General features: G+C 36.3%; 4 protein-coding genes and 1 long non-coding RNA gene across 5 annotated transcripts; 2 read left to right on the top strand and 3 right to left on the bottom strand.

Annotated features, from left to right (window-relative positions):
• The first annotated feature begins 716 nt into the window (after nt 1–716).
• LOC121751332 (ethylene-responsive transcription factor ERF113-like) lies at nt 717–2,152 on the top strand. Its single transcript, XM_042146052.1, has 2 exons — nt 717–948; nt 1,189–2,152. Exons 1-2 carry the CDS (start codon nt 807–809, stop codon nt 1,803–1,805), a joined length of 759 nt encoding a protein of 252 aa, XP_042001986.1. The 5' UTR covers nt 717–806; the 3' UTR covers nt 1,806–2,152.
• An 8,109-nt stretch (nt 2,153–10,261) lies between these two features.
• On the bottom strand, nt 10,262–12,830 carry LOC121750534 (callose synthase 10-like). The gene is made up of 2 exons (XM_042145083.1): nt 12,392–12,830; nt 10,262–11,237 (listed from the first exon to the last, which is right to left on the bottom strand). Exons 1-2 carry the CDS (start codon nt 12,585–12,587, stop codon nt 11,044–11,046), a joined length of 390 nt encoding a protein of 129 aa, XP_042001017.1. The 5' UTR covers nt 12,588–12,830; the 3' UTR covers nt 10,262–11,043.
• A 1,159-nt stretch (nt 12,831–13,989) lies between these two features.
• On the top strand, nt 13,990–15,042 carry LOC121751614 (plasmodesmata-located protein 6-like). The gene has a single exon (XM_042146399.1). It carries the CDS (start codon nt 14,067–14,069, stop codon nt 14,874–14,876), a length of 810 nt encoding a protein of 269 aa, XP_042002333.1. The 5' UTR covers nt 13,990–14,066; the 3' UTR covers nt 14,877–15,042.
• Nucleotides 15,043–19,609: 4,567 nt separating this feature from the next.
• Nucleotides 19,610–21,370, bottom strand: LOC121751615. Its single transcript, XR_006040131.1, has 3 exons — nt 20,826–21,370; nt 20,620–20,746; nt 19,610–20,141 (listed from the first exon to the last, which is right to left on the bottom strand). It is a non-coding gene; the product is annotated as an uncharacterized LOC121751615 (long non-coding RNA).
• A 936-nt stretch (nt 21,371–22,306) lies between these two features.
• Nucleotides 22,307–24,309, bottom strand: LOC121753388 (putative serine/threonine-protein kinase). Its single transcript, XM_042148678.1, has 6 exons — nt 24,107–24,309; nt 23,886–24,022; nt 23,597–23,807; nt 23,257–23,494; nt 23,023–23,173; nt 22,307–22,952 (listed from the first exon to the last, which is right to left on the bottom strand). The coding sequence occupies exons 1-6, from the start codon at nt 24,168–24,170 to the stop codon at nt 22,551–22,553; spliced, it is 1,203 nt and encodes a 400-aa protein (XP_042004612.1). The 5' UTR covers nt 24,171–24,309; the 3' UTR covers nt 22,307–22,550.
• Nucleotides 24,310–24,446: the final 137 nt, after the last annotated feature.

Here is a 24,446-nt window from a genome sequence, read left to right as displayed (position 1 = left end):
TTCTTTTATTTTCCTTTTATCTTTTTATTTTATTTTATTAAAATAAATGTACTATAAGAAATTCAAAATTAAACATGGAGGAATAATTCTCAATATAGAGATAAAATGGAGAAAAAGATATTTCTCATTCAACAAAAACTCAAACTTACAAATGAGGGAAAACTATCTATTTATAGTTCTATGCAACAGACTATAGGCATGTACACGAGAACATGCTAACACATGGACTTGATCCTACACAATCAAACCCTTATAACTAACTCTAACGGTCGACTTATTTGCTAGCTCACTCCCACGTGTTTCTCTTTATTCTTCACGTTGATCTTCGCTGCTGCATTCTTCAATATGTACTTTTTAACATCACTAAAAGAAGTCTATTTATTCAAAAAATTGGAACTTTATAATTTAATACTTACAATTTCAAAAATGATGAGACTAGTAGTAAATTAAATGACTATTATGTATTTCTAAAAAAAATATTGAGGAGAGCGTTTTACAAATGATAAAGGTGCTTAGTAAAATAGTTAGTAGACAGATTATAAGTAGTTAGTAAAATAGTAAGTATAATACGATCTTTATTGACACACATATTCAAACGAAAATCCTAGGAAAAAATGGTCGTGATAAAAAATCATGTTCAGACATGTCCTTGTCTTTAATTTCCATCTATATATAACAGTTGAGCAGCATAGTTGAAGGCAGAAACAATGCATGGGAAGAGGCCCCTTCCTTCCAATGAATCCGAGGATCAAAACGACGTCGATCCATTTTTCCCGATTTACTCATCCGCCAGATCGCAGCTAGACATGTCCGCCATGGTCACCGCCCTCTCTCAGGTTCTCGGTTACACCGGCGAGAACCCACCAGAGTCCACCTTCGACACTTCTCCGCCACTGCCTCATCTTCACTCATCAACCGAACCCCAAACTCAGCCCGTTCAAGAACAAGGTGTGATGCTATTTTATGTACAAATTATAGGAGTATATGTATAATTAGCAGTGTGTGTGTGTGTGTGTATGATTGTGTTTTTCAAGAGAAATTTTATGCAATCACAAATCATCTAATCAAATACTATGCGACCTTTAAATTTATATTGATTTATCCATAAAAAAAATACTGCAAAACCCTCAATCTTTTTTATATTCACTGAACTAGTACAAATATTTTGTTGCACATGAAATGATGAAGGGAGCACTCAAAATCCAAGGAGGAGGAACTACAGAGGGGTCCGACAGCGGCCGTGGGGGAAATGGGCGGCGGAGATTCGCGACCCGAAGAAGGCCGCGCGCGTGTGGCTCGGCACATTCGACTCCGCGGAGGCCGCAGCCCTGGCCTACGACGAGGCTGCGCTAAGGTTCAAAGGAAATAAGGCCAAGCTCAACTTCCCCGAGAGGGTTCAAGGCCGGACTGAATTCGGCTACCTAACAACCGGGCGCGGCGCCATGCCTACTCAGACTCAAACTCAAACTCAAACTCAAACTCAAACCCGAGCTCCTCCGAACCAAGAGAACTACCTCAACGTTCATCACTACGAGGAACTTCTTCGCGGCGACTACATCAATAGCAGCTATGGCTATGGGAACTCATCATCATCATCTTCCTCACAAGGGGTTTATGGAGGAGGGCTGCCTTTTGTTTCGATTCCGATGGCGGCTTCTTCGTCTTCGCTTGCGCATGGTCAGGAAGATGAGCAGAGAGAGCAAGATTGTGTGGGGTTTCAGTCGCACTTCGGGTCTAACTCGGGCTCTGCTGAAAACTGGGAGGAATATGAAACCAAGAATACAAGGAGTTACTGTTTCTTTTGAGGAAATTAATGCGTGTCGAATTTTGATTTCTCATCCCACACACGGGAATAGTAAGGACTACCTAACTTCATTAGTATGAAGTGTTTTGGAAGTGTTTCAAGAACAAAACCGTGAGGACTTAATGCAAAAAAATAGACAATGTCATACTAATGTGAGTTCGGATGTGCATCGACCAACGCTCACACTCACAGTGTATTCGCCAGTGTATCCGAGTTTCTTATATATAGGGTATTTCACAAGATATCTCTTACCTATTCCTTTTTTGTGTTTTTATTTTATGTTTTTGGTTTTGGGGGATATCTTGTAATGTCATAACGTGTCGTTATATGTAACACGTAGAATTTCAGTTTGCGTTTGCATTAATATTTAAACAAAAGGTGTGTTTGCACTACTATGCCTCGTGCTTTTAGTGTCGAATTTTTACATTAATAATGGATTAGCTAGGATCGATTTAAAGGCTGACTCATGAGTCTCATGTATAGGTTCAGACACATGAGACCCGTTTGGAGACCACACCTTTAATTGAAAAAATGTCTCGAAGATATGGAGTATATATACATTAATTAAATCATTTACTGATGTACCATGTAGCCATGAAAAGTAAGGTTTAGTTATGATATGTAGAGCTACGCATATAAAGCAGTTAGAGGCCTATATATCGTAGGCTGAATTTAGCTCTAATATCCCATGCATGTTGGCCATAGATACATATTATCAAGCGATATAACACTTGAACGAGGGTTTCAAGTGACAAATTTCTATTTTATTTTAAGGTTGTAAGAATATTCGATGTCCTATTCGATTACCATTTACCAACCATAATCAAACCACATTTGCCCCTAAGAAATTTAGGGATCTAACTTCTTATTCAAGAAAACCAAAAAGATTAATCATAGATATATAAGTACTTTGTAGAACTCCTAAGCTCTTTATCAATATAATCACAAACTTATTGTTATAAGAGAGCAAATTGAAGGAAAAAAATCATGTTGTTTAATCAAATTTTAGTCAATTTTACAACTTAAAAATCAGTAGGAAACTAGTACCATTTTTTTGATGTTGTACAAATGCTTGAGCCATGGAAATGGTTAGTAACAGAGTAGAAGATTAGACGCAATTCAAAATAAAAAAAAAAAGAACAACAAAATCAACATATTGATAAAATCAAACACTGTATATAGAAGAATAACAACAGACAAACACAAAAATACATAAGCAAATACACACATGATTTGTTGTTATCTCCCGATCTCACACCAACTCCGATAGATAGGAGCTTGATTGTCAAATCTTTTAGATAAATGAAGGGCCCCAACATTTTTTCAAGAGAATATTAGTAACTTATAGTAGAAAACAACTCATGTTCATATCTCAATCAACAAGCATTACTTTCATCAACTTATTTTCAAAATATTATCGTATAAAGCATTTATACTGGAGCGTATAGTTTTTTGAAAAAAATTAATTAATAAAATCACTGATATATGATTAGTTAATCTTATGTGATTTTTCATGCGTGGGTCAAACGTTTGAATTTTACTAGCTACATCCCTATATGTTTGAATCTATAGTATATAAATATTGTTTAACAATATTGAACATGAGATGACATCATGTCACACTAATTTATACTCCGATGTTCTAGATAGAGATCTTATTTGATAAAAGAAAAGATATTAAAAGCTTAAAATGAAGTTCTTTTTGAAAAGCAAGGATAGCACACGTACGTACCAACTCTCTTTTGAAATATTAAGATCTTAATTAGTTGTAGAATTACAGCTCTTACGAATAGTTAAGCTAAAGCGGGCTAAATTTCATAGGTAAATTAATGAAAAAAGAATAACATTAATGAGAATAAATTGAAGTCATGACTTGTTTGATAATTATATGTCTACTTAATCCACCCATCAAACTAACTATAAGACTGTTTTAAACGAATATCGTAAGTATGTGGGGCCACCGTAGTTCGACGAAAGTAAATCAATTATTGGTATTTAGATATTAAATTAATTACACCGATGAAATACACGAAACCATTCAGGCATTCACATACCATACCATAAACGAAGTATTTGAGGATTTCGAAATCATTTAAACATTTATTTGTGAAATTGATATGGGCATATACATAATTAACCAACCACATATATTTGCATGAATACCTATATAGTAGTAGTAGTAGTAGTAGTACAACTTCTATAACTAATTACATATATATACATGCGTCATTACATATAATATGGAAATACATACATATTTATGTATACCAAATACCAATATACTACTTTCGTTGACAAAAAACAGTTTTGGTAGTAATAGAGACCAAAATTATTGAAGTACTCCATTGTTAGTGAAAAATAAAATTTACTTTATTAGAAAGAGAAATTTATCATAAATAGATAAAAGTTAATTTTTATTAACGAACTAAAATGAAATAACATGATTGTTTTTTCTAGACCAAGGTGTATTTAATTACTTACGTTGAATACTAATTGACTTAAAAATGTTGTATTCCTCTTATTTGTCCAAGATACATTTCTTGATAAATGTTTAAAGTTATGTACTTTTAGGAATTTGAAACTATGTATAAATATGCTCGACTAATTAGAATTTATACTTTATGTTTGCCTGCGACTTATTCGATTAATATGCATGTTTTGAATTTTGATCAATACGAATGAATGGCTTGTAACTTTCTAAATGAAATTAAAGCCTTTAAAGTAAATAATGAAAATGTATGCATATAAATTTATCATTTTTATTTAAAATTAAATTACATAATTAAACAACTTAATTCGGTCAAATTATTTTTTTGTGTTAATCAATAGTACGGAAAAGCATTATTCGTTTGTTAAACGCGTCATTGACCCTTTTATACGCCAAAGGATAGAATCTAATTCAGTTGGGATGGAATTTGGAACCATACATTTAAGAAAATTTTCCGCAAAGTTCCACGAATTAAAATTTAAATAAATTTTACTGATAAATTTAAACAATTTTAATTGGTTCTCATTTGGGGAATGAGAGCTAGATTGTGTTCCACAAATTTTCTTGTGCCACCATATCTTACTATTATTATTTGAGCAATTGTTATCAAAATAAAATTATCTATGATAACTATAAATCATATTTAACTTTATTTTTAAACAAAATTAATTTCAGATTTACAAAAACAAATAATAGTAACATTAAATCACACTAGAAAATAATTATATATCATCTATACTAGCGTGGAATAAACCCTGATTGATGATTACAAATTTACAATAAAGTACTCCATAAAGGTTTGAAATTGATGAATTAACGATGAAAGAAGAGAAAAATATTGAAATAACTCATAATTAGGCTCACTGGATCTCAACTCAAGTACTATCACTTTCGGTAATAGAAATAATTGACACAGCTTTCAGGAATCACCTCAAATCCAAAATTAATATCATAAAAATCAAATACTCCTCCATCTATTCCGCAGTAGTGGAGGAGTTTCTTTTTAGCACGTGATTAATTTAAGAGAAATCGTGTTAAGTAAATGAAGAATAAAGTAGGAAATGAAAAAGGTAGAAAGATGGATAAAGAATAAAGTAAGAGAGAGTATAGTAACTAAGAAGAAATATATTGACTTTTACTTAAAAAAAAGAGAAATGACTTCATTATTATAGAACGTATAAAATTGCAAAATGACTCTACTACTGTGGAACATAAGGAGTACTATATATTATGATCACTTCACCTGTGAGTCAAGATCCCTCTGAAAATGCGTATAGCTAAAAATCCTTAATTAGTTAGGCAACCGGTAATTTTCACTGTAATACAGTAGATCAATGGTATCTCTACCCCACTCCTCTCTCTTTTTTTTTACTTTTAATTTGTTTTATTATTTAAATACAATTATTTTGAATTTTAGTTGTTGGCGTTATTGTGTAATTTAATTATCAAACAAAGTAACTATAGTTCAGTAGCCCCACTCTAATTCCGTTTGAAATTAATGTCCGGATAAATTGTATGCAGATGCACTCGTTTTTCAGTAGATGAATAATAACTCACTGCATATTATTAACCTATGTGTATTAAATAGCGGACCATTTCATGTAGTTAATTATACAATATTTAATTAAATGCATGTTTCTGAGCAGAAAACTAATTTCATACAACTGTTTTAAAAAATAGAGTAAATTTCATTTTAAAAGTGAGTAATGCTCTAGATTTCAGTCAATGTTCATATCATATGTAACAGGGGAATAAAATCTTAACCAAAGAAGCTTCCAATTCATGGCGAACTTTTTGTTTGGAAAAACATAGATATATTGCTTTTTGGAATGATCTTTTAGCTGTAAATAATTAAAGTGTGAAAACTTAGATCAGAGCACGTACGTTCCCACCTACTTTATAAGTTATAGTAACATCTAAATAGGTAACACGATATACTTTTATGTTTGTTTCCTATCGAAGCAAAGTATATTTATGCATGTCCTGTATTTCTAAATAAAGAAAAGGGAAGGAGAAAAGAAAAGAAAAATAAAATAAAAGAGCATGGGCAGAGAGGGAGGGAGACTTGCCTGGGAAGCCAATTTAGATACTCTTTCGGCAGTTTCAAAGTTTGAAAAAAGAGAGTGAGGTTATGAAAAAAAAGTCTAAAGTTGTATTGATATCGGTATCATATTAATCCACTGATTTATAAAAGAAAAAAATGGCTGCTGCAGCGAAAGGGAAAAGAGCGGCCTGCGGAAGGGATCACCTCATGCATTGTATACTACATTATATAATACACCATTAAAAAATTGACAAGTGAATCTTATTTTATGGAAAGAAAAGTTATTTCCAATATAACCTTTCCACTTAAGTAAAGAAATTAAACTACACTAGATATCAAAACATTTTTATTGAAATCAATTTCCGTTAATTATGCTCAATTTTAATTAAAAAACAAAGTAATTTCAATCAATTTTATTATCTTGATACTGTGTTTTTTCTAGAACTCAAACATGATCGTTTGATACAAGCATATTATATGCAGAAGCTATGTTTATAATAAATAAATTATGAACCTTTAAAATTTTGTATATTAAATATTTTCTTACTTTTTAGTACTACTATTTTCTTTCTTGTTACTTGAAGTTTTTCCAATAATTTTTTCTTTATATGATATTTTGATTTTGATTTTTAAATTCCTGCTATGTATTTGTACTTATTTCATGATATACAAAAATTACTAATATATGGACTAATGTTGCTAATACTAATTGCGATGTTATTTTAGCATAAAATACATAAAAATTAATATATATATATATATATATATATATTATTGATATAGCAGCTAACAAAATTATGAGGAGATAACCTTTGAAAAGAAACAAGATTAGTTATTAAAATATGTTGAGAATTAGTGAAACTAAAAGATGTGTAGAAACGAAGTGCAAGAAAAATTATTTGAAATAACTTTTCTTTCTATAAAATGTGATCCAACATTACTTTTTTTTATTTAAATTAAACATAATTAACTGAAATTGATTTGAATACATACGTTTTTTATATTTAGTTTAGTTTAGTTTAAATTTCTTTACTTGGAAAAGTTATATTGAAAACAACTTTTCTTTCCATAAAATAAGATCCACTTGTCCATTATTTAATAATGTATTATGAAATGTAGTATACAATGCATGAGGTGATCCCTTCCGAGCTGCTTTTGCTTTGTTTTCTGGCAGATTAGTAGTAACACATACATAATATAGCAAATGTGAAAATCAAGAAAATCGAAAAAGGTCATCGAATTCGGCCCGATCTTGGTGTTTTTTGTTGACCGATCAGTTTTCAGCATAATAATCATATATGTGTATATTGTCGTCCTCCAGTTTCACTATTTTCTTCACGCTGCCTGCACCGTGCGTAACATACTTGCACGTAATTCTGTATCTATTGACTTATTCAATCAACATACTATAATGCACTCTGCACGCTTTGTGGTTTTCAAATACTACTGAAATTTTGACATATTGTCATCACACAAACACAAAGAAGATAATTTATCTGAAACTATGCAGCAATATGTCCGGATTACTAATTATTTACTTATTCAAACACACTCTCAAAATAGACGATGAAGCACAATCTAGTAAGATACTTCATTTCCAACTAATAAGCCAGGGCTTTGAATCACTACGACCACATTATCGGTCATTTCCTTAATAACACTCAAATTACATGAGTCATTGCTATTTGCTTATTGATGGCCAATAACTATCGAAATATAATCATCTTAATATTTACATTTTACTCTTTCCGTCGGCGAATATGAGTCTCGTTTTTATCATTTTAGTCCTTCCGTGAATAGGAGTTCCAGTTTATTTTTACTATAATTGGTAATAGGGCATAACATTCCACTCATTTGTTTTACTCACATTTCATTTAAAACTAATAATACATGTGTGATCCATATTTTACTAACATTTTTCCACCAAATTTTATTAACATTTCTTAGAATCCGTGCCGTCAAGAAATGGAACTCCTAATGACGGACGGAGGGGTACTTATCTCTTGAGAAACAATCACATGAATTATCAGAAGTAGAGAAAAGATGTAGACTAATTTTGAAACATTTACCATAAAGAATGCTCTGGCACATATTTGAATTTCCAACCTTATTTTAAGATATGCCATAGATGCTGAACCAAAATCGTAAATTCAAGCCCAATGATATGAATCAAACAGGCCTTTTGTTACCCGCAATTTACATACAACTCAGAGAACCTTGAGTCTTATCTATTTCAAGTTTGGATAAAGGCAAGATTTTGAGAGAAAAATCGCCAAAAAAAAGTTGGATAAAGTCTATTTTCGTCTTCTTCTTGGACTATAAGTCTTTTTTTATCTATAAGGATCACATCCTTATAATGTATGGCCCATACATCACGATCTAGGACCCAGGGCTATTTATAAAGCCATTTAATTTGTTCTACAGTTTTGGAGCAACTAAGTACTAGTCTATGTGCTACCAATAAATTGACTTAGTGCTATCAAATCGATCTTCACACGAAATCTAGTCTATGTGCTACCAATAAATTGTTTTTGAGGTAAACACTACTCCATCTGTCCGCCGTTAGGAGTCCCGGTTACTCTTGTTTATAAAAATGATAATAAATAGTTAAAGTGGAGAAATGGTAAAGTAAGAGAGAGAATAATGTTGTGAAGTAGGTTCGAGAAAGTTTTACCATGTGTGTGTTCACCATTTGTAGCTTATGTTTAGTTAGTGAAGTTTTTCCTTGTTTATATATATGTGTAATTATTCTTGTTTCACCTAGCATAATTTAGACAACTCAATTTGACTAAACTGCACTACAATAAACTCTTCGTTTATTTAGCCTCTTTCTTGTATAGTAAGCCCAAATGAACATATTAAATTAAGCCCTAAGCCCTGATCCAATTGATTAAAGTATCATAATTTGTGGAGTACTTATCTCAGCCCAAATATTTAATTCAGGCCCAATAGTCAAATTGTTTGTTTGAGCCAGGTGTGTTGTAGCCTTGCAGGAGTATATATCTCAATCTCTATCTCAATCTCATTTCTCATTACTCAATTATTCCTCAGTATACACAAGCAAAGCAACTAGAAGACAAAGAAACAAAATTACCCCACACTGAAAAACTCAACAGACAGGCAGATCACTCGGGGGAGGAAGCAAACACTGAGAAGGCTCTTTCCCACTCTTGACAATAAACTCCATAGCCAGCCCCCACGACGTGTGCTCCTCAAGATGGCAATGAATGAACCACACCCCCGGATTATCCGCGTTGATCCTGATCGCCGCCCACCCCCCCACCGCCTTCCTCTCCGGCGGGTCCACCACATTATACTTTTCGAGCTTTTATATTAATGGATTAAAAACACACAAGTTTAATTAATTAGCTATAATATTACAACCTATCTGCAAGAGTACAGAGTCAGCTGTAGTACTTCGAGTGTCGAACCACAGGGAGGCGTAGATTATTTAATTCCAAAACAAACAAAAGACAAAATTAAAAAGGACTTTGTTTTAAAGGTTTTGATATCTATAAGCTAATAATAAAATTAAGCTGCAAGTTAACTAAGGAAAGACTAATCAGATGGGAAAAACATGTCACTCCAAGTTGCTCATTAGACTTGAATCATTCTACACCTATATCGAAAGCACATATTTGGGATTAATTAATCAACCTAATCGCGTGCACTGAACATGTTTGCGACGTATAATTCACAGTCAGCTGAACACTTGTTCCATGAATTAACTTTCAACGATATTAAATTCCTGCGGAAGCGCATGAATAAAATATCATCTACTATAAGAACTTACCTAATCCATTGTCAAATTATCCTCTGAACAATTCAAATTCAACAACACATCAATTGATTAGTCCATTCAAGTTCATGTTAAAGAGACGATAAACAAGGATTAAAAAATCTATAACGATAGAGGCCTCTAAAGTGATAGAATCTAACATTAAACACATCAACGATGTCAAAACGTGAATTCAAAGGTGTAGAAACATTCAAACAAGTCTAAATCACAACTTGGAGCAACATAAAGAGCTTAGCCTAAGCACATGGTAATAATAACAATTAAAACCGTAGGAAGCTTGCTCTTGTTGAGTGGAATGGAGATATGGAGATGGATCGTCGGAATTTCTTCCTTCTCTTCTTTCTCCTCTCTTTCTCTCCTTTCTTCTCCCCCTTTTTCCTCTCTGCAAAAACGTCCCCATTTGGGCATTTAAAAATTTCCAATTAAACTCCCCTCAACACCCTCTGAACTGGCACGTGTGTGCTCCTCACTTGTCCAATTTCATCCTCCAAACCGTGCCCACCTTTCTCCAAAGCAACCGCCTCTTTTTACCTTTGAAACTGCCGACACTGCAGTTAGAAATAATCCACCCGGCCGGGTGGATTTTTAAACAACAAATTCACCCGACCCTGGTGATAGAAATTCCACCCCTTCTGGATTTTCGATGCATTCTGTAACTGACCCGGGCGGGTGTTAAACGATGCTGGGTTGACCCGGATGGGTAGTGCGATGACTGCTGCTGTGCTGAATTTGGAACTATTACGCAGTGCATGCCAACTGTTTGGTGAAATGCTTCAAAGAGAATTTTGTCCTTATATTTTACATAGCACACCAAGTGTTTGATGGAATGTTTGAATGAGCTCCAGCTACATCCTAATCTTCGATGAAAACACGATTTTATGAGTCATAACTTACATAAAAATGTGTAGTCAAAGGGGAAAAATATAGAAAATATGCTTCGCATCAATGAAGAAGTTATGCCCGTGCACATGTATCGGGTGGTTCTCCGGATTCAGCAAGTTGGTATCCTGAAACACGATTTCCAGCCTCGTCCCGAACTCCGCGTTCATGTTCTCGGAAACAGAGTCCACCCCGGTGTATTTGTACACGTGGGGAGGGCAATCTGAAAATTAGAGGCATACAAACAAAGGATGTCATTTCAACAACCTCTTACCAGAAATTTCTTTAAAATCCTATGAAGTCCTTAACTTCACCAAAATAATGGACAAGAATAAAATATTTGCGTTTTTTAATTTTTGTTATGACTTATGAATAATAAAAACCCCACTTCAAAAACACAAACAAAATGAGGAACGAAGAGTTCTCCTAAATCTACAGCGAGCAGACACCTCCAGCTCCCAAGTTCAACCCACATATATAATCAACCTTCATCAATTAGTAGCTTAATACGAGCTACTAATTTCTTTAGCTTAGCCCGTCAACATATATCATCATCGCAGTTATGCTGCATTTAGCACTCTCCAAGTCTCCATAGACCGTGGAAATAATATGAAACTAAAATAGATTCAGACTGCCACCCACTTTAACACTTTTTAAAATATATAAGTGTCTGAACTGCTAAGACTCTACGACCTCATCTAATGCAAACTAACCAGTGATTAGAGCCCTCAGTCAACCGCCACCTTTGCCATATCCAATTTATAGGTATTTAATTAGATTGATGAGCAAAGCACCCACATCCTCTTTTGTTCTTTTATCACTTCTATTGTAGTGTTTGTAGTTGTAGTTGCTGTTGTTACGAATTAAATAACCCCCACTTAAAAAAAGCACAAACAGAATGAGGAAGAAGAGTTTTCCAAAATCTATTGCGAGCAGACACCTCCAACTCCACATATATAATCAACCTTCATCAACTTGCACTGCACTATAAGGATGAGCAAATCACTGCAAACAGAAAACTACTTCTGACGCATAGTATCACATCATGCGGCCAACTATATCTATTCTTGGACTATTTTTTAAACATATTTTTATTGACCTGCTGCAGTTCCAGCAAAAGTTGTGCTAAATTTTTTAGAAGGGGAGAAAAGCTACATGTTCCTAATATCGGATCCGAATTGAAACGGATTATTCAGAGGCCTGCGCCCTAAGTTACACCTAGTTCTCATGAGCATAAAACCTAATTTCAGAAGATAAACAAAATCACACTCAAAACACATTCCTTACAGCATCTAAAAAAATCGATTATGTTAAAAACAGATGCATAACAACTAGCCGTCAACTGTAAGAGCAAGAGCAATTTTATCTTTCACTTACATATTCTGGCAACATTGGGGTCCTCCGACTGAATTTCATCGGCAGCCTGCAAAATCGCATTGATGTTGGTACTCCGTTGAAGTGAGTCAGGTACGGCGCCGGCGATGCCGCTGGGTGTCCGCTCGTGGCCGGCCCGCTGGTCGCTCCGCAGCGCTGCGCGAACCAGCCTCTCCCAATTGTCCTGAGCCCTAGCCATAATTAAACTACTGCAAATTAATCCAATTCGTGAAGATCTAGTCGGAGTTGAAGGAATGTGCGATGGAACTCATTTGCTGGTGTCGTAAAGCAGACTTTGATCGATGGTGTGGTGAGAATTCCGACGCGCAAAGGAAGATTCAAAATATGCTTGACGCTGGTGGGGTTTCGGAGAAGATTTTATCTGATAAAGACGTAAACCCTCAGACTTAGATGAGAAGGATCTTAGACTAATTGAATTGGTAAAATAATCATTTTTCGTTCACATTAATTCTTTAATCTAGTAGTCCTATTATTTCAACATCCTAAATATGTGTTTTTCATACACGTGATGGGTAAAGTATCGATATTTATGTGCTACTACAGAAACACATTATAAACATATTTATTTAGTCATTATTTTGCTAGTAATTCTTAGATTTAATATTTATTTATTTATTTATAAAAATAAGAAATAAAAACCATAAAACAAGAAATGTTGTCAACTTTCCATATTATTTTGCAAATTATAGTAATACTATTTTTTTCAATTTTTAGATTCTTACAATTTTATAATATTAAAAAAACATAAATTCCAACTTTATTTTACATAGTATACTAGTAGTATATTATACTCTATGATGGTAATGGTAAACTGAAATATCAATTCACAAATATTATAATCTATGATGGTAAATTGAGATATGAAGAAGAGTTAACGTGAAAACACAACAATACGGAATTGATTTCGTTGATTGGCACAACCTTCTTATTGGTATCGTCTTTCAACAATCAAAATGTTCTCAAAGTAATGCAAATAGAATAATAGAGTAGTGGAACATTATTTGATATGGAGACAACATGAATATCAACAAATTGAAAATTACAATGACTTCTACAAGTTCCTACCAATTCAATATTCTTAAGGTCATATTTTTCAACATTTTCTATTTACACGCGATGTTGGATAACCCGAAAACATTAAGTTTGTCTTGTATTAATCCAATATTTTCCAACATTTCCTATTTACACGAGATGTTGAGGTTAATTTGTAGGTTCACTCTCTCATATTTCGATCATTATTTAAAAAAAAACAATTTCCATCATAAATTATGCGAATTGTAGTATTGGGTAGTGTTGCCAATGATGAAAAAAAATTATTGTGTATAACTCATAAACACGCTCATTACTGAAGACCTATTTTTTAATTATGAATAATAGTGTAAAAAGTAAAAACTCTCCTCATAATCAATTTCAAGATAGTGAATACCAGGGTGAAATAATAAGTATGGACATTTCAAAGGTATTTACATGAGTGATATTTTTTAATTTGAATATCTCAATTTAAACATTTAAAAATTTATTTATCGGCACGCAAATAGCAGCAGTAGCTAGCCAATAGTATTAATATAATTTGTACGACTACTACAATTAAGTGGTCACCGATGATATAGAAATAAGATTTGTTGGACTCTCCTTCACATGGTAGAGATAGGTGAAGATGATGCGTTGTGGAGAACATCTATGGATCCTCTGCGCTCTGTTCATCTCCCTCTTCCCAGACCTCTCAACCTGCTCATGGGATTCCATGATATACGTAGGTTGCACTCAGGTGAAGTACAACCCCGGCAGCCCCTACGAGTCAAGCCTCAACTCAGTGCTCGCCTCGCTCGTCAACTCAGCCTCCCTCTCCAACTACAACACCTTCAACATCCCGACCGACGACAACGACGCCGTGTCGGGGCTCTTCCAGTGCCGCGGCGACCTCACCAGCTCCGACTGCCACAGCTGCGTCGCGAACGCTGTCTCGAGGATAGGCGGCTACTGTATGGGGACATGCGGCGGCGCCCTGCAGCTGGACGGCTGCTTCATCAAGTACGACAACGCCTCCTTCGTCGGGGCGCTCGACAAGACTGTGGTGTCGCGTAAGTGCGGCCCGCCTAGTGGCGCTGGCAACGAGAGGGATGCCGTGCTGGCGTATCTGGGAGGCGGCGGGGGGCAGTATTTTCGGGTGGGGGGGTCGGGGAGGGTGCATGGCGTGGTGCAGTGCGAGCAGGATTTGAGCAGCGGGCAGTGCGATGAGTGCTTGTCCGAGGCCATCCAACGGCTGAGGACGGAGTGCGCGACGTCTCCTTGGGGTGACATGTTCTTGGCCAAGTGTTACGCTCGCTACTCCGTCGCTCAGACTCAGGCGGCCACCGGCTATGCAATGCCTGGTTCCCAAAGCGGTAAGCTTCGTTGCAGCCGCTTCCTAGCGATCGCGCTTTATCTTTATTTCTCTACCTACTTAACGTGTCCTAGCCTATTATGATTTCGACTCCTCTTGAATGCTCCGTCCTAATTTTTTGTTGATTAATTTACTAAGGTAGCTCCTACAATTTTTAATCTATCGTTGTGTGATTGATGATCTCTCTTTTTTTTTCCCTGTTTCTGGTTGTAATTGTTATGTGAAAAGGAAAGGTTGCTGCTTTTTTGCTTTTGTTGGTGTGATTTATTTCGAATTAGTAGTGTACTCTTCTCATGTAACTTTCATATCAGACGAACAAATTATCGAGAGAAAAGGGACGTATGTTGTAAAATCTATGAATTTATATTCTCAAAGCAGTTTTTTGGGGGAAACAAGAGAACATATGTAACTGGACTTACAGGCACGAACATGATGATTCAAGTAGAATAATATTCATGTATAAGTACATAACCATAATCAACTTCTAAAAGAGGTTAAAATCACAATGTAGTAATATCCCTTAGCTTATTTATTTGATTCTTGCGACGGATGGCGCATTTATAATGAGTGAATAATATACACGAACACGAGTAAACTATAGATCAACCGGGTAAAATATCATCAGCTACCAAGAATTGGTATTAACGTGTTTAACTCATAGCAGAAGCAAGAATGAATAGTAACTAATGCAAGAATGAGAATAATTTTGCTTGGATTTCTTCATACAAGGTTTATGAATATATAAGTGCATTTTGTAACTCTAATGATATCAAGAAATGGGAAAATAAAAATTTGAATAATATTAGTTAGTACATCTTAAAACACAATCAAGTTTCTAGAATGATGAGTACATGATTTAACTCGTGTGTCAAATCTGCTGTGTCATTTAATCTTAAAGATAGATATGTCTGACAAATATTTTTCCTTTGTTTTGTACGTGGTCTTATGTAGACATGCCCACCGGTTCCGGTTCCGGCGGTTAACCGCCGAACCGGAACCGGCGCAATATTCCCGAACCGGAACCGTCGCAATTCGGTTCGCGGTCCGGTTCAGGTTCAAGATATTTCGAACCGGAACCGTCACCGAACCGGCGGTTCGGGACGGTTCGGAACCGGCGGTTAACCGTGGAACCGCCGGTTCCGGCGCTTAAATCGAGGCAGGGGGATGGGGGCCGGTGGTGATCTTCAAAACCGGTCGAAACCGCCGGTTTTTCGGCGGTTAACCGGCGGTTAACCGGAAAAACCGGCGGTTAACCGCCGGTTTAGTGGCTTTCGAGGCGGCGCGGAGCACGAGGCGACAATGGAGCAGCTTTTGCAGACGGTTCGTTGACCGAACCGGCGGTTTTATTTCGGAAACCGGCGGTTTTGGCCCGGAAACCGGCGGTTCCGCCGGTTCCGGCGGTTTTCCGCCAAAACCGCCGGTTTTGTGAAAATTCAAATTTTTTTTTTTTTAAATTTCAAATTCGAATTCTTCCATTTTCCCCCTCATTTTTTTCTATAAATACCCCCCTCTATCCTCATTTACATTCACCCCACTCTTGTGTTAATAAGAGTTTCTCTCTTCAATCTCTCAATTCTCTCTCTTTGTCTCCAATTTCTCATTTGTGCTATTGTGCTTCCATTTAATTACGCAATTGCTACTCTTATTACGCATTGTTATACACTTATACAGTTATACTTGTTCCCGTAGTTCTATAAGTTGTCTTTCTTTCTCAATTACTAAAACAAAAAAAAATATATTATTCCATATTTCTACATTTCTACATACCATTCCAATATGTCTTCATCCCGAGAAGGTCGTGTTGATAAGGGAAAGGGAAAGGCCAAGAGGCCATCTCGGAGATCCGTTATTGATGAAATTTCTCAAATGAACATGGATGAGTGGCAGGTTAATATTTATTATCTACTAATTTCATTAATTTTGAATTACATTTCATTATTGTTCATAATTTTATTTTGTATTTACAATACAAATATTATTTTGTAGGCTCGAGAAGAGCAAGATGTGGCACATGCTATTGCTCTCTCTCGCTCTCAATACCAAGGCGATGCTTATGTTGGTACCGGTAGTGGTGCTCCCGGTCGCGGTGCCTATTCCCAACAAAGTCCAACCCCCGTGAATGTTGATGAAGACGATGATGATGATGACGACGAGGAGGAGGGGGAGGAGGTAGAAGAGGTTCAAGAAATGCCACCCCCACCACCACCAAGGAGTCGGCGTGGTCGTGGTCGTGGACGTGGACAACCTCCTCAACCTCCTAGACCAGCTGAAAGGTCTTTAACCTCAAACATCTTCGTGAAACATTTCAAGAGGGTACAAGATAGTAACGATCCAAACACTTATAATGTGTATTGCAACTATTGCGAAAACGTATACACATTCCGAAAGGGTGGAGGGTACGGTACATTTACCCGTCACCTGGAGAAAGCGCATCCGGTCGAGTTTGGTATCGCTCCAACCCAAACTCAACTCAACTTTCAACATGGAGTCGGAAGTGGGACGACGGGTTCATCCCAAACATCAGGTATGTGTAGCAATACTCTTTTGAAATATGATCACAAAAATGCTCTTAATGTGATGTCTAGATTTGCCGTTATGAAACATTTTCCATTCAATGCTTTTGATAACGATGCTTTTGAGTCGAGTATGCGGCAAGTATATAATGCCGCTGCAAGAAAATTGAGTCGAACTTCAATGACGCGAGCCGTTGTTCGACAATGCATGGAAAAGAAGGCGCAATTAGGTACGTTTATTATTAACTTAGGGCATAAAGTTTCTATTTGTTCTGATGTGTGGACTGATTGTTTTTGTAAAAATTCGTATATGGGCATCACAGTGCATTTCGTTGATCACAGTTGGACTTTAAACAAACGTTTGATTGCATTTCGGGAATTTCCCGCACCACACACTGCACAAGCAATTGCTCAATTGATCATTCAAGTTTTGAATGAATTTCAATTGATCAATAAAATTTTTTCTATTGGTTTTGACAATGCTAGCGCTAACACTGCTAGCATAGATGATTTAATCAGTGCATGTTCTCCTGTTATTGATGGTAAATATTTCCATGTGCGATGTATTGCCCATATTTTGAATTTGTGTGTTCAAGATGCCATCGATTTGTGGCAAAAGTATGTTGATCCTATTAGAACTGCTGTGAAGTTGATTCATAACAAAGCTCCTATTGGTAGAGCTTGGAAGAGATATTGTCATGGTAAGCAATGCAGGTACACCAACTTTCGTTTGGATGTTTCAACTCGGTGGAACTCGACATATGATATGTTGGAGTCGACTTTGAACCACATTGAGTATTTATGTGATTTTTTTAGAAGTTGTCCTCATGTTCCTTCTGATTTGATTTTGATACCCGCTTGTTGGGACCACAGCATGGATTTATTTCGATTATTCCGCGCTTTCAAAAATGCCACTGTTGAGTTATCCGGTGTTTATTATCCTACTTCTGTGCGCGTTTTGGAGCATTGCATGTATGTGGCAATTGGTTTTAAAACTTGTGTGAAAAATACTCAATTCGTTGGGTTGAAGGCTATTTTGTTTTACATGGTTGAAAAATGGTTAAAATATTTTTCACGTATTCCAAATGTGTTTTTGATTGCAAAATGCTTGGATCCAAAGTGGAAGTTGCATGGTGTTTATAAAATTTTAGACATGTACTATGGTTGTTTGCACGCTTTGGATTTTTCTCAACTCCGCGAAATGGGCTTGACAAGAGGAGAATGCTTCGAACTAAGTATTCCGGATGTTGATGAAATCAAACATAGGTTAGATAGTGCACTTCGTTCTCTCTACGCGGAATATGAAATGCGGTATAACACCGCTCACCAGGTACGTGCTCCTCCTAGTCCTTCTACATTTGATTTTGGTGGAGGGATTTTTCCAATGTCATGATCGATCCCGACGTAGTATCACAATTGCAAGATCTATACGGTACTACAACCAATAGGACTAGAGCGACTAGTGAATTAGATATATATTTGGAATCGCGCTCTATTTTTCAAGATGCAGGTCCTCCTACTCAACAAATTGACGTCCTTAATTGGTGGGGAACACATGACAAAGAGTTTCCGATACTCTCCATCATGGCTAAGGAGATATTCGCCGTTCCCGCTTCCACCGTCGCCGTTGAACAAGCTTTTAGTGTCGGCGGTTGTGTCCTAGACGACAAAAGGAGCAATCTCTCCGCCAAGAACATGGAAGCCACTATGTTACTTGACGATTGGGCAAGTAAAACACTTGCTCTCTTTATAGGACTAATAGCCGGAGTTACAATGCTCATTGTTTTCATCTCATTCTTGGGTAAAAGTTTACAGAGAAAAGGTAACTCTCCATCTATCTCATAGAGATAGTGAGTAGAATTGTATCACAGCTATAATGTAGTTCAATTTTTAAATTCAGATGGTATGTAAATGAAGGCCACTTGGAGGGAAAAAGTGTTATCTTATCTGGTAAGTCAATTTGACTTGATCTGGTGGTTGCTTTTCTTTCTTTTTATTATTTTCTTTTGTTTGCTTTAACTTTGTGCAGTTTAAAGTTTGAACCAAAAGAAAGTTAATAGTATATGAAGTTGATGTACATGCATAGCCAATTAGTGCAATAAAGCAAAAGTAAAGAGACAAAGATTCCCACGCTCCTACCACTTTTCCTTGTTGCAGATTTGCGTTTTGCCTCTGTCTCTATGTAAGTTAAAAAGGCACTATTACTTGTGTATACTATACTATTCAGACTGTAATAAACCCTATCACAGTTAATCATGATCATATGATATGAATTCTGTTGATGATATGTTGCTGAGCCTGAAAGATAAAACATGAAATTAATGATGAGTAATTCTCTGTGTAAGCAGACTAGAGATATTACAGAGAAAAAAAAAGGAGATAACAACCCTGTTTGGCAGACATGTGTTTCTTGGTAAAGTTATATGGCCGGTGCATATGCCTATGATTAAAGCTAGTCACCACCAACAGTGAACGGTGGGACAAGATTTACTTTGAAAAATTCTAAGGCTTTTTTCAGGTGCATCCACAATATCCTCAATAAGGATATAGTGTGCGTGCGTGCGTGTGTGTGTATCAGTTGTTTCATCCAACACAGGACTTTGGCCAACGCTATCGCTGGATTGAACCAAAGTTGGTTGTATGTGAAGAATGATCTGAACAAGTGATGATACAAAGCGGGACACAGTTATAGGAAGAGAGGATTTCTACAACAGCTGTTTGAAGAACCAACTGTGTATATGCGCCAGGATCCTGGAGCGGATAGAACGGTTTCTGGCCTTCAGATGGACCACCACGTGATGCTACTTGAGCTTTGATATGTGGTGCTCACTTGGAACTGTGAGTTATTTAAGGGAGAAGTTACATGAAATTCTTAGGTAACCCTCAGCAATATCCCAGAATTAACATTTCACGACTATCGAGGAGACTAACTACCTAAACATGGAAGTATCAATGATATGAAGGAGGAAGAAGAGAACATATATATAATGAACCTCAAGAACTGAAGAACAAGACTCATCCACAGTTTTTCTCTCTATTGCCAAAATCAAATGCTTTACAAGTAGAAAAGGCCTATCCTTTAAAAGTTCGATTTCAAATGAAAGGATACAATGTTGAATGCCAAAAGAGTATTAAGTTTTCAGCTACAATATGGTGGAAATCAAGATTAAAGGATTAAAACTATAGTAATGGAGTATTAGATATGGTGGAAACCTAAATTTAAATTAAAATTAATACCAGCAAGCATCAATAGTAATGTTATAGTGGAGTAAAATTCAGAAACAATCTGGAACAAGCCAATGAAGTAAACATACCGCAATTCACAGAGCACGGGGATCGTCATCTCTATCGATGAAGTGCTAGCAGTAAATAGTCTATAGGCAATAGCTCATTGGTCCAAATCAAGAATGCAAGGTTGGCACAAGCTTTCAGCATAAGATCCTGATCAGAAAAAAAATGGACCTTGATTAATCACAGTTGTTTCAGCATATGTAGAAAGAATAGGAAATAAATACAGTACTTCTAATCAAGGAATTCATAGTTCATTTCCTTTTTCATGTTCATTGTTGCAGAGAGAGAAATCATAAGGAAATGATGTTGCAGCAGAAGTGCTGCTACAAAAATCTCAGCAAGAAAGTTACTACTCCAACATTGTAAACTTTATAATCTTTGAAATGAAGGTCAAAACATATTTTTTCTCAGAAAAGATGGATGCCTCTGATTTCAGGAATTCTATATCATTCTAGTGTGTGAATATGGTTCAGAGATAAAACATAGATCATGGAGCTGAAGTAGTAGAAGGGAAGCGGCATAGGGTCATGGTGGTGGAAGGTATCTGTTCCAGAATTGATTGAAGTTATAGCAGCTTCCGCAATATCATGAGTTCTAATATGATGACAAGACTCAAGAGTAGTTAGTGTCTGTAAAAGCAAAATCAATTGATATTCTTCATGTAGAAAAACTCCCTCATTGACCTAAAAAGGCATTAGTATAAGAAGAATATTTTACACCATCACCATCAAACAAATTGACTTAAAAGACAAATCTAGTAGTATATGCTTAATAGTAATACGATGAGAAAATCAAAGAATGAGAACATAAAATTTTATTTGGGTGAAAACGAAATAAAGTCATATGCTGGTTATTGTTACCCTCAAATTCCAAGTAGGCTGTTTTTACAGGGTCCTACTTAATTTGATTATTACATACCTAATGCTCGAAAAAAAGGATTTAATTTTAACTTATTGGACATTTATTTTGCGAGTCATTTCCGGAGGTTTAAAAAGTAAAAACATCTTTCAAAATTTTGATTTCGTTTCAACCCGGTTGAAATTTTTCTAACAAATTTTACTTTGCATTACCACGGGTTTGACTTGTTTAGCGACAGAATTATGGATAGCACGGTATTTATCTAATTATTCGTGGATGATTGGACTTGGAGTTGGTTAGGTTGTTGATTATTTGATATGTTGATAGAAATACTTGATTTGTTTATAATTTTAGAGGAGCTCCACTATTGGGCTGTTTGATGACAATAGTTTTTAATTAATAAAATGACAGGCATATTCAACTTGAGTTTTGAGGAAAAAATTATTGGTCGGTGGTACAATCGACTGCTCAAACTGAATTATGATTGTTTACTTTTTTGTTCACTTTATACAGTAGTACTTGAAATGTAAATGAAAAGGACAACTCATATCTTCCTACCATGTCATAGAAAAATATAGACATAGAATCCTCGTAGAATGTTTTATTTTATTTGAATAGTAATAGTAATAATAATAATATAGACATGGACTGTTATTGGTATGAATAAGATGTGATTAAAATGAGGGTGTGAAATTGTATCACCAACCGACGAAGTGAGTAACGATAAACAGATTAAACACTGACACTGCTACTGACATAGCCGAGATGGATGCGACCGGGCGATTCCTTTTTAGTCATCACATATTACAAAAGCAAAAATTAGTTATAAAATAGTACTCCTTAAACTCTAACTAAATACTAACAAAGTTTAATCAACTATAAAAATCAGTTGCCGGTAATAAATCCTAACTAGATATACAAGTAAAAGTAAGGAAAAATCAAACAAAAATTTATACAAGGAAAAACTCAATAATACTGAAGAGAAGTTGGGTGGGGAGGGTGTTTAGTCTAAACTCAAAACTAATGAGGTGTATTTGCATGTTTAGTAATTGTTGATGAGTTGAGTTAACATTGTTGCAAAATGGGTGATGGTGCACTAATCTGTCATAGGTCTCTTCCCATGGGGGTCTGAAGCTGAAGCTGCAGTTGCAGATGCAGATGCAGATGCAGATGCAGATGCGGATGCAGTTGAGTTGAGTGTGGAGCCAAATGATTGAGATTGGGAGGAAGCAGAGGATGCAGATGCAGGAGCAGTTGGCCGGCGAGGAAGTGTATACCTGGTCCCAGGGTGTCCAGGCCTTGACGGTTCTTCAAGAATGGCCGGCTTCTTGGACAGTATCAAAACCACACGGCTCATATCAGGCCTTGTTTTAGGGTCGGACTGAACACACAGCAACCCTATCTGTATGCACATTACCACCTGATGAGGATCTGCTGAAGACACTATTCTAGGATCAACCACTTCCATGATCCTCTGCTTCTTGTAAAGCTTGTATACCTACAATTTCATTCACCATCCAATCAACCACTGCTACTACTATCTCTACTACGAACTGAGGAGTATTTACCCATTCAAGCAAGCTCCGACACTCAGGATCCCGGTTGAATCTTGAGTTCTTCTGTCCGCTTATGAGCTCCAGAACTACAACCCCAAAGCTGAACACATCTGCCTTGTCCGAAAGATGGCCGTGCACCAGGTATTCAGGTGCCATGTAGCCACTGTACACACACATATTTCAGAATTGAATGAGTACATGTATGACTATGCAATGGTGAATAAAACAAATGGTATTGATGTGTACTTGGTTCCAGCAACACGGGTGTTGATGTGTGTTTGATCTTCAGGATATAGACGCGCCATTCCAAAATCACTAATCTTGGGAACCCACTTGTGATCAAGTAGGATATTGCTAGGTTTGATGTCACGGTGTATGATGCGGCAGTGAGCCTCTTCGTGAAGATAAACCAACCCCTTTGCAATGCCGGTTATCACATCGTACCTCCGCTTCCAATCAAATTCATCTCCTCCGCCATCACCCTCTACGCCAAATTCCACCAAACACTCGTTAACTATAACTTGATGATCACATATACAATTGAGAAACGGAAGAAGAAGAAGAAGAAGAAGAAACAGGATATTACTGAATAGAATCTTATCGAGGCTCTCGTTGACGACATATTGATAAACAAGCAGCTTTTCTGCAGCGTGGATGCAATATCCCAACAAATTCACCACATTCCTATGCTGCACACGTGCCAGCAGCTTTGACTCGCTCAAAAACTCTTTCTTCCCCTGCGCTGAGCTGCGCGACAGTTTCTTCACAGCTATTTCTCGCCCATCAACCAGTTTTCCCTGCCAATTCAATTCCCCCAATTCAAATCCAATCCAATTCAATTCAATTCAATCCAACCAGCGCTCCATTTTTGTTACCTTGTATACCGGACCAAAACCCCCTTCCCCAAGCTTCAGAGTGGGGTGGAAGTTGTTCGTGGCTGCAACCAGGATCTCGAAAGGGAATTGCTTCTGTTCTTGAGCAGCAATTTTCTCCAAGTCCACCTCGTTCGGATCTTTTGCCCACACGCAAATCACATCAGAGAATTCAGGTGATTCGATACATATGTAGAAACAAGAGTTGAATGAATCACACTTACCTTTGGTTGATTTAGAAGTGAAGGGCTTGGCTATGGCTTTGAGAAAGCTTTTGTATTTGGCCATCTCTCATTCTCCCACTTGGTGATGAATACGAATTCAGGTCTCCGTTGGATTGATTTGGAGTTTGGTGATGATGATTACAACGCGGCTTCGCTTCATATTGATTTAGTCCTACCAGTCCAAATATAGAAACACAGAAAGGTAGTTTGACTCTTCAATTCTGTTTCCGTTGACTTGCTTAAAAATGGGAAAGTATGTCTATTGCAATTTCAAGATTAGAACACGTAAACAAATTAAGAAATCTAAACGTCTCAACTTCAATTTCTTAAATCACTCTTA

The sequence above is a fragment of the Salvia splendens genome, chromosome 10 (assembly GCF_004379255.2).
Source record: "Salvia splendens isolate huo1 chromosome 10, SspV2, whole genome shotgun sequence".
NCBI classification, from domain to species: domain Eukaryota; kingdom Viridiplantae; phylum Streptophyta; class Magnoliopsida; order Lamiales; family Lamiaceae; genus Salvia; species Salvia splendens.
The sequence above is the reverse complement of the archived record's forward strand: the minus strand, read 5'-3'. Positions and strand labels throughout refer to the sequence as shown.

What these genes read in the sequence shown, in the direction of transcription:
- LOC121751332 (XM_042146052.1), top strand. Translation starts at nt 807, where the DNA reads ATGTCCGCCATGGTCACCGCCCTCTCTCAGGTTCTCGGTTACACCGGC. An exon ending in TCAGCCCGTTCAAGAACAAG is followed by an intron (nt 949 to 1,188) that starts GTGTGATGCTAT and finishes GAAATGATGAAG; the next exon opens with GGAGCACTCAAAATCCAAGG.
- LOC121750534 (XM_042145083.1), bottom strand. Translation starts at nt 12,587, where the DNA reads ATGGCTAGGGCTCAGGACAATTGGGAGAGGCTGGTTCGCGCAGCGCTG. An exon ending in CCCCAATGTTGCCAGAATAT is followed by an intron (nt 11,238 to 12,391) that starts GTAAGTGAAAGA and finishes TCTAATTTTCAG; the next exon opens with ATTGCCCTCCCCACGTGTAC.
- LOC121751614 (XM_042146399.1), top strand. Translation starts at nt 14,067, where the DNA reads ATGATGCGTTGTGGAGAACATCTATGGATCCTCTGCGCTCTGTTCATC.
- LOC121753388 (XM_042148678.1), bottom strand. Translation starts at nt 24,170, where the DNA reads ATGGCCAAATACAAAAGCTTTCTCAAAGCCATAGCCAAGCCCTTCACT. An exon ending in CACTTCTAAATCAACCAAAG is followed by an intron (nt 24,023 to 24,106) that starts GTAAGTGTGATT and finishes TGTGGGCAAAAG; the next exon opens with ATCCGAACGAGGTGGACTTG. An exon ending in GTTTTGGTCCGGTATACAAG is followed by an intron (nt 23,808 to 23,885) that starts GTAACAAAAATG and finishes TTGAATTGGCAG; the next exon opens with GGAAAACTGGTTGATGGGCG.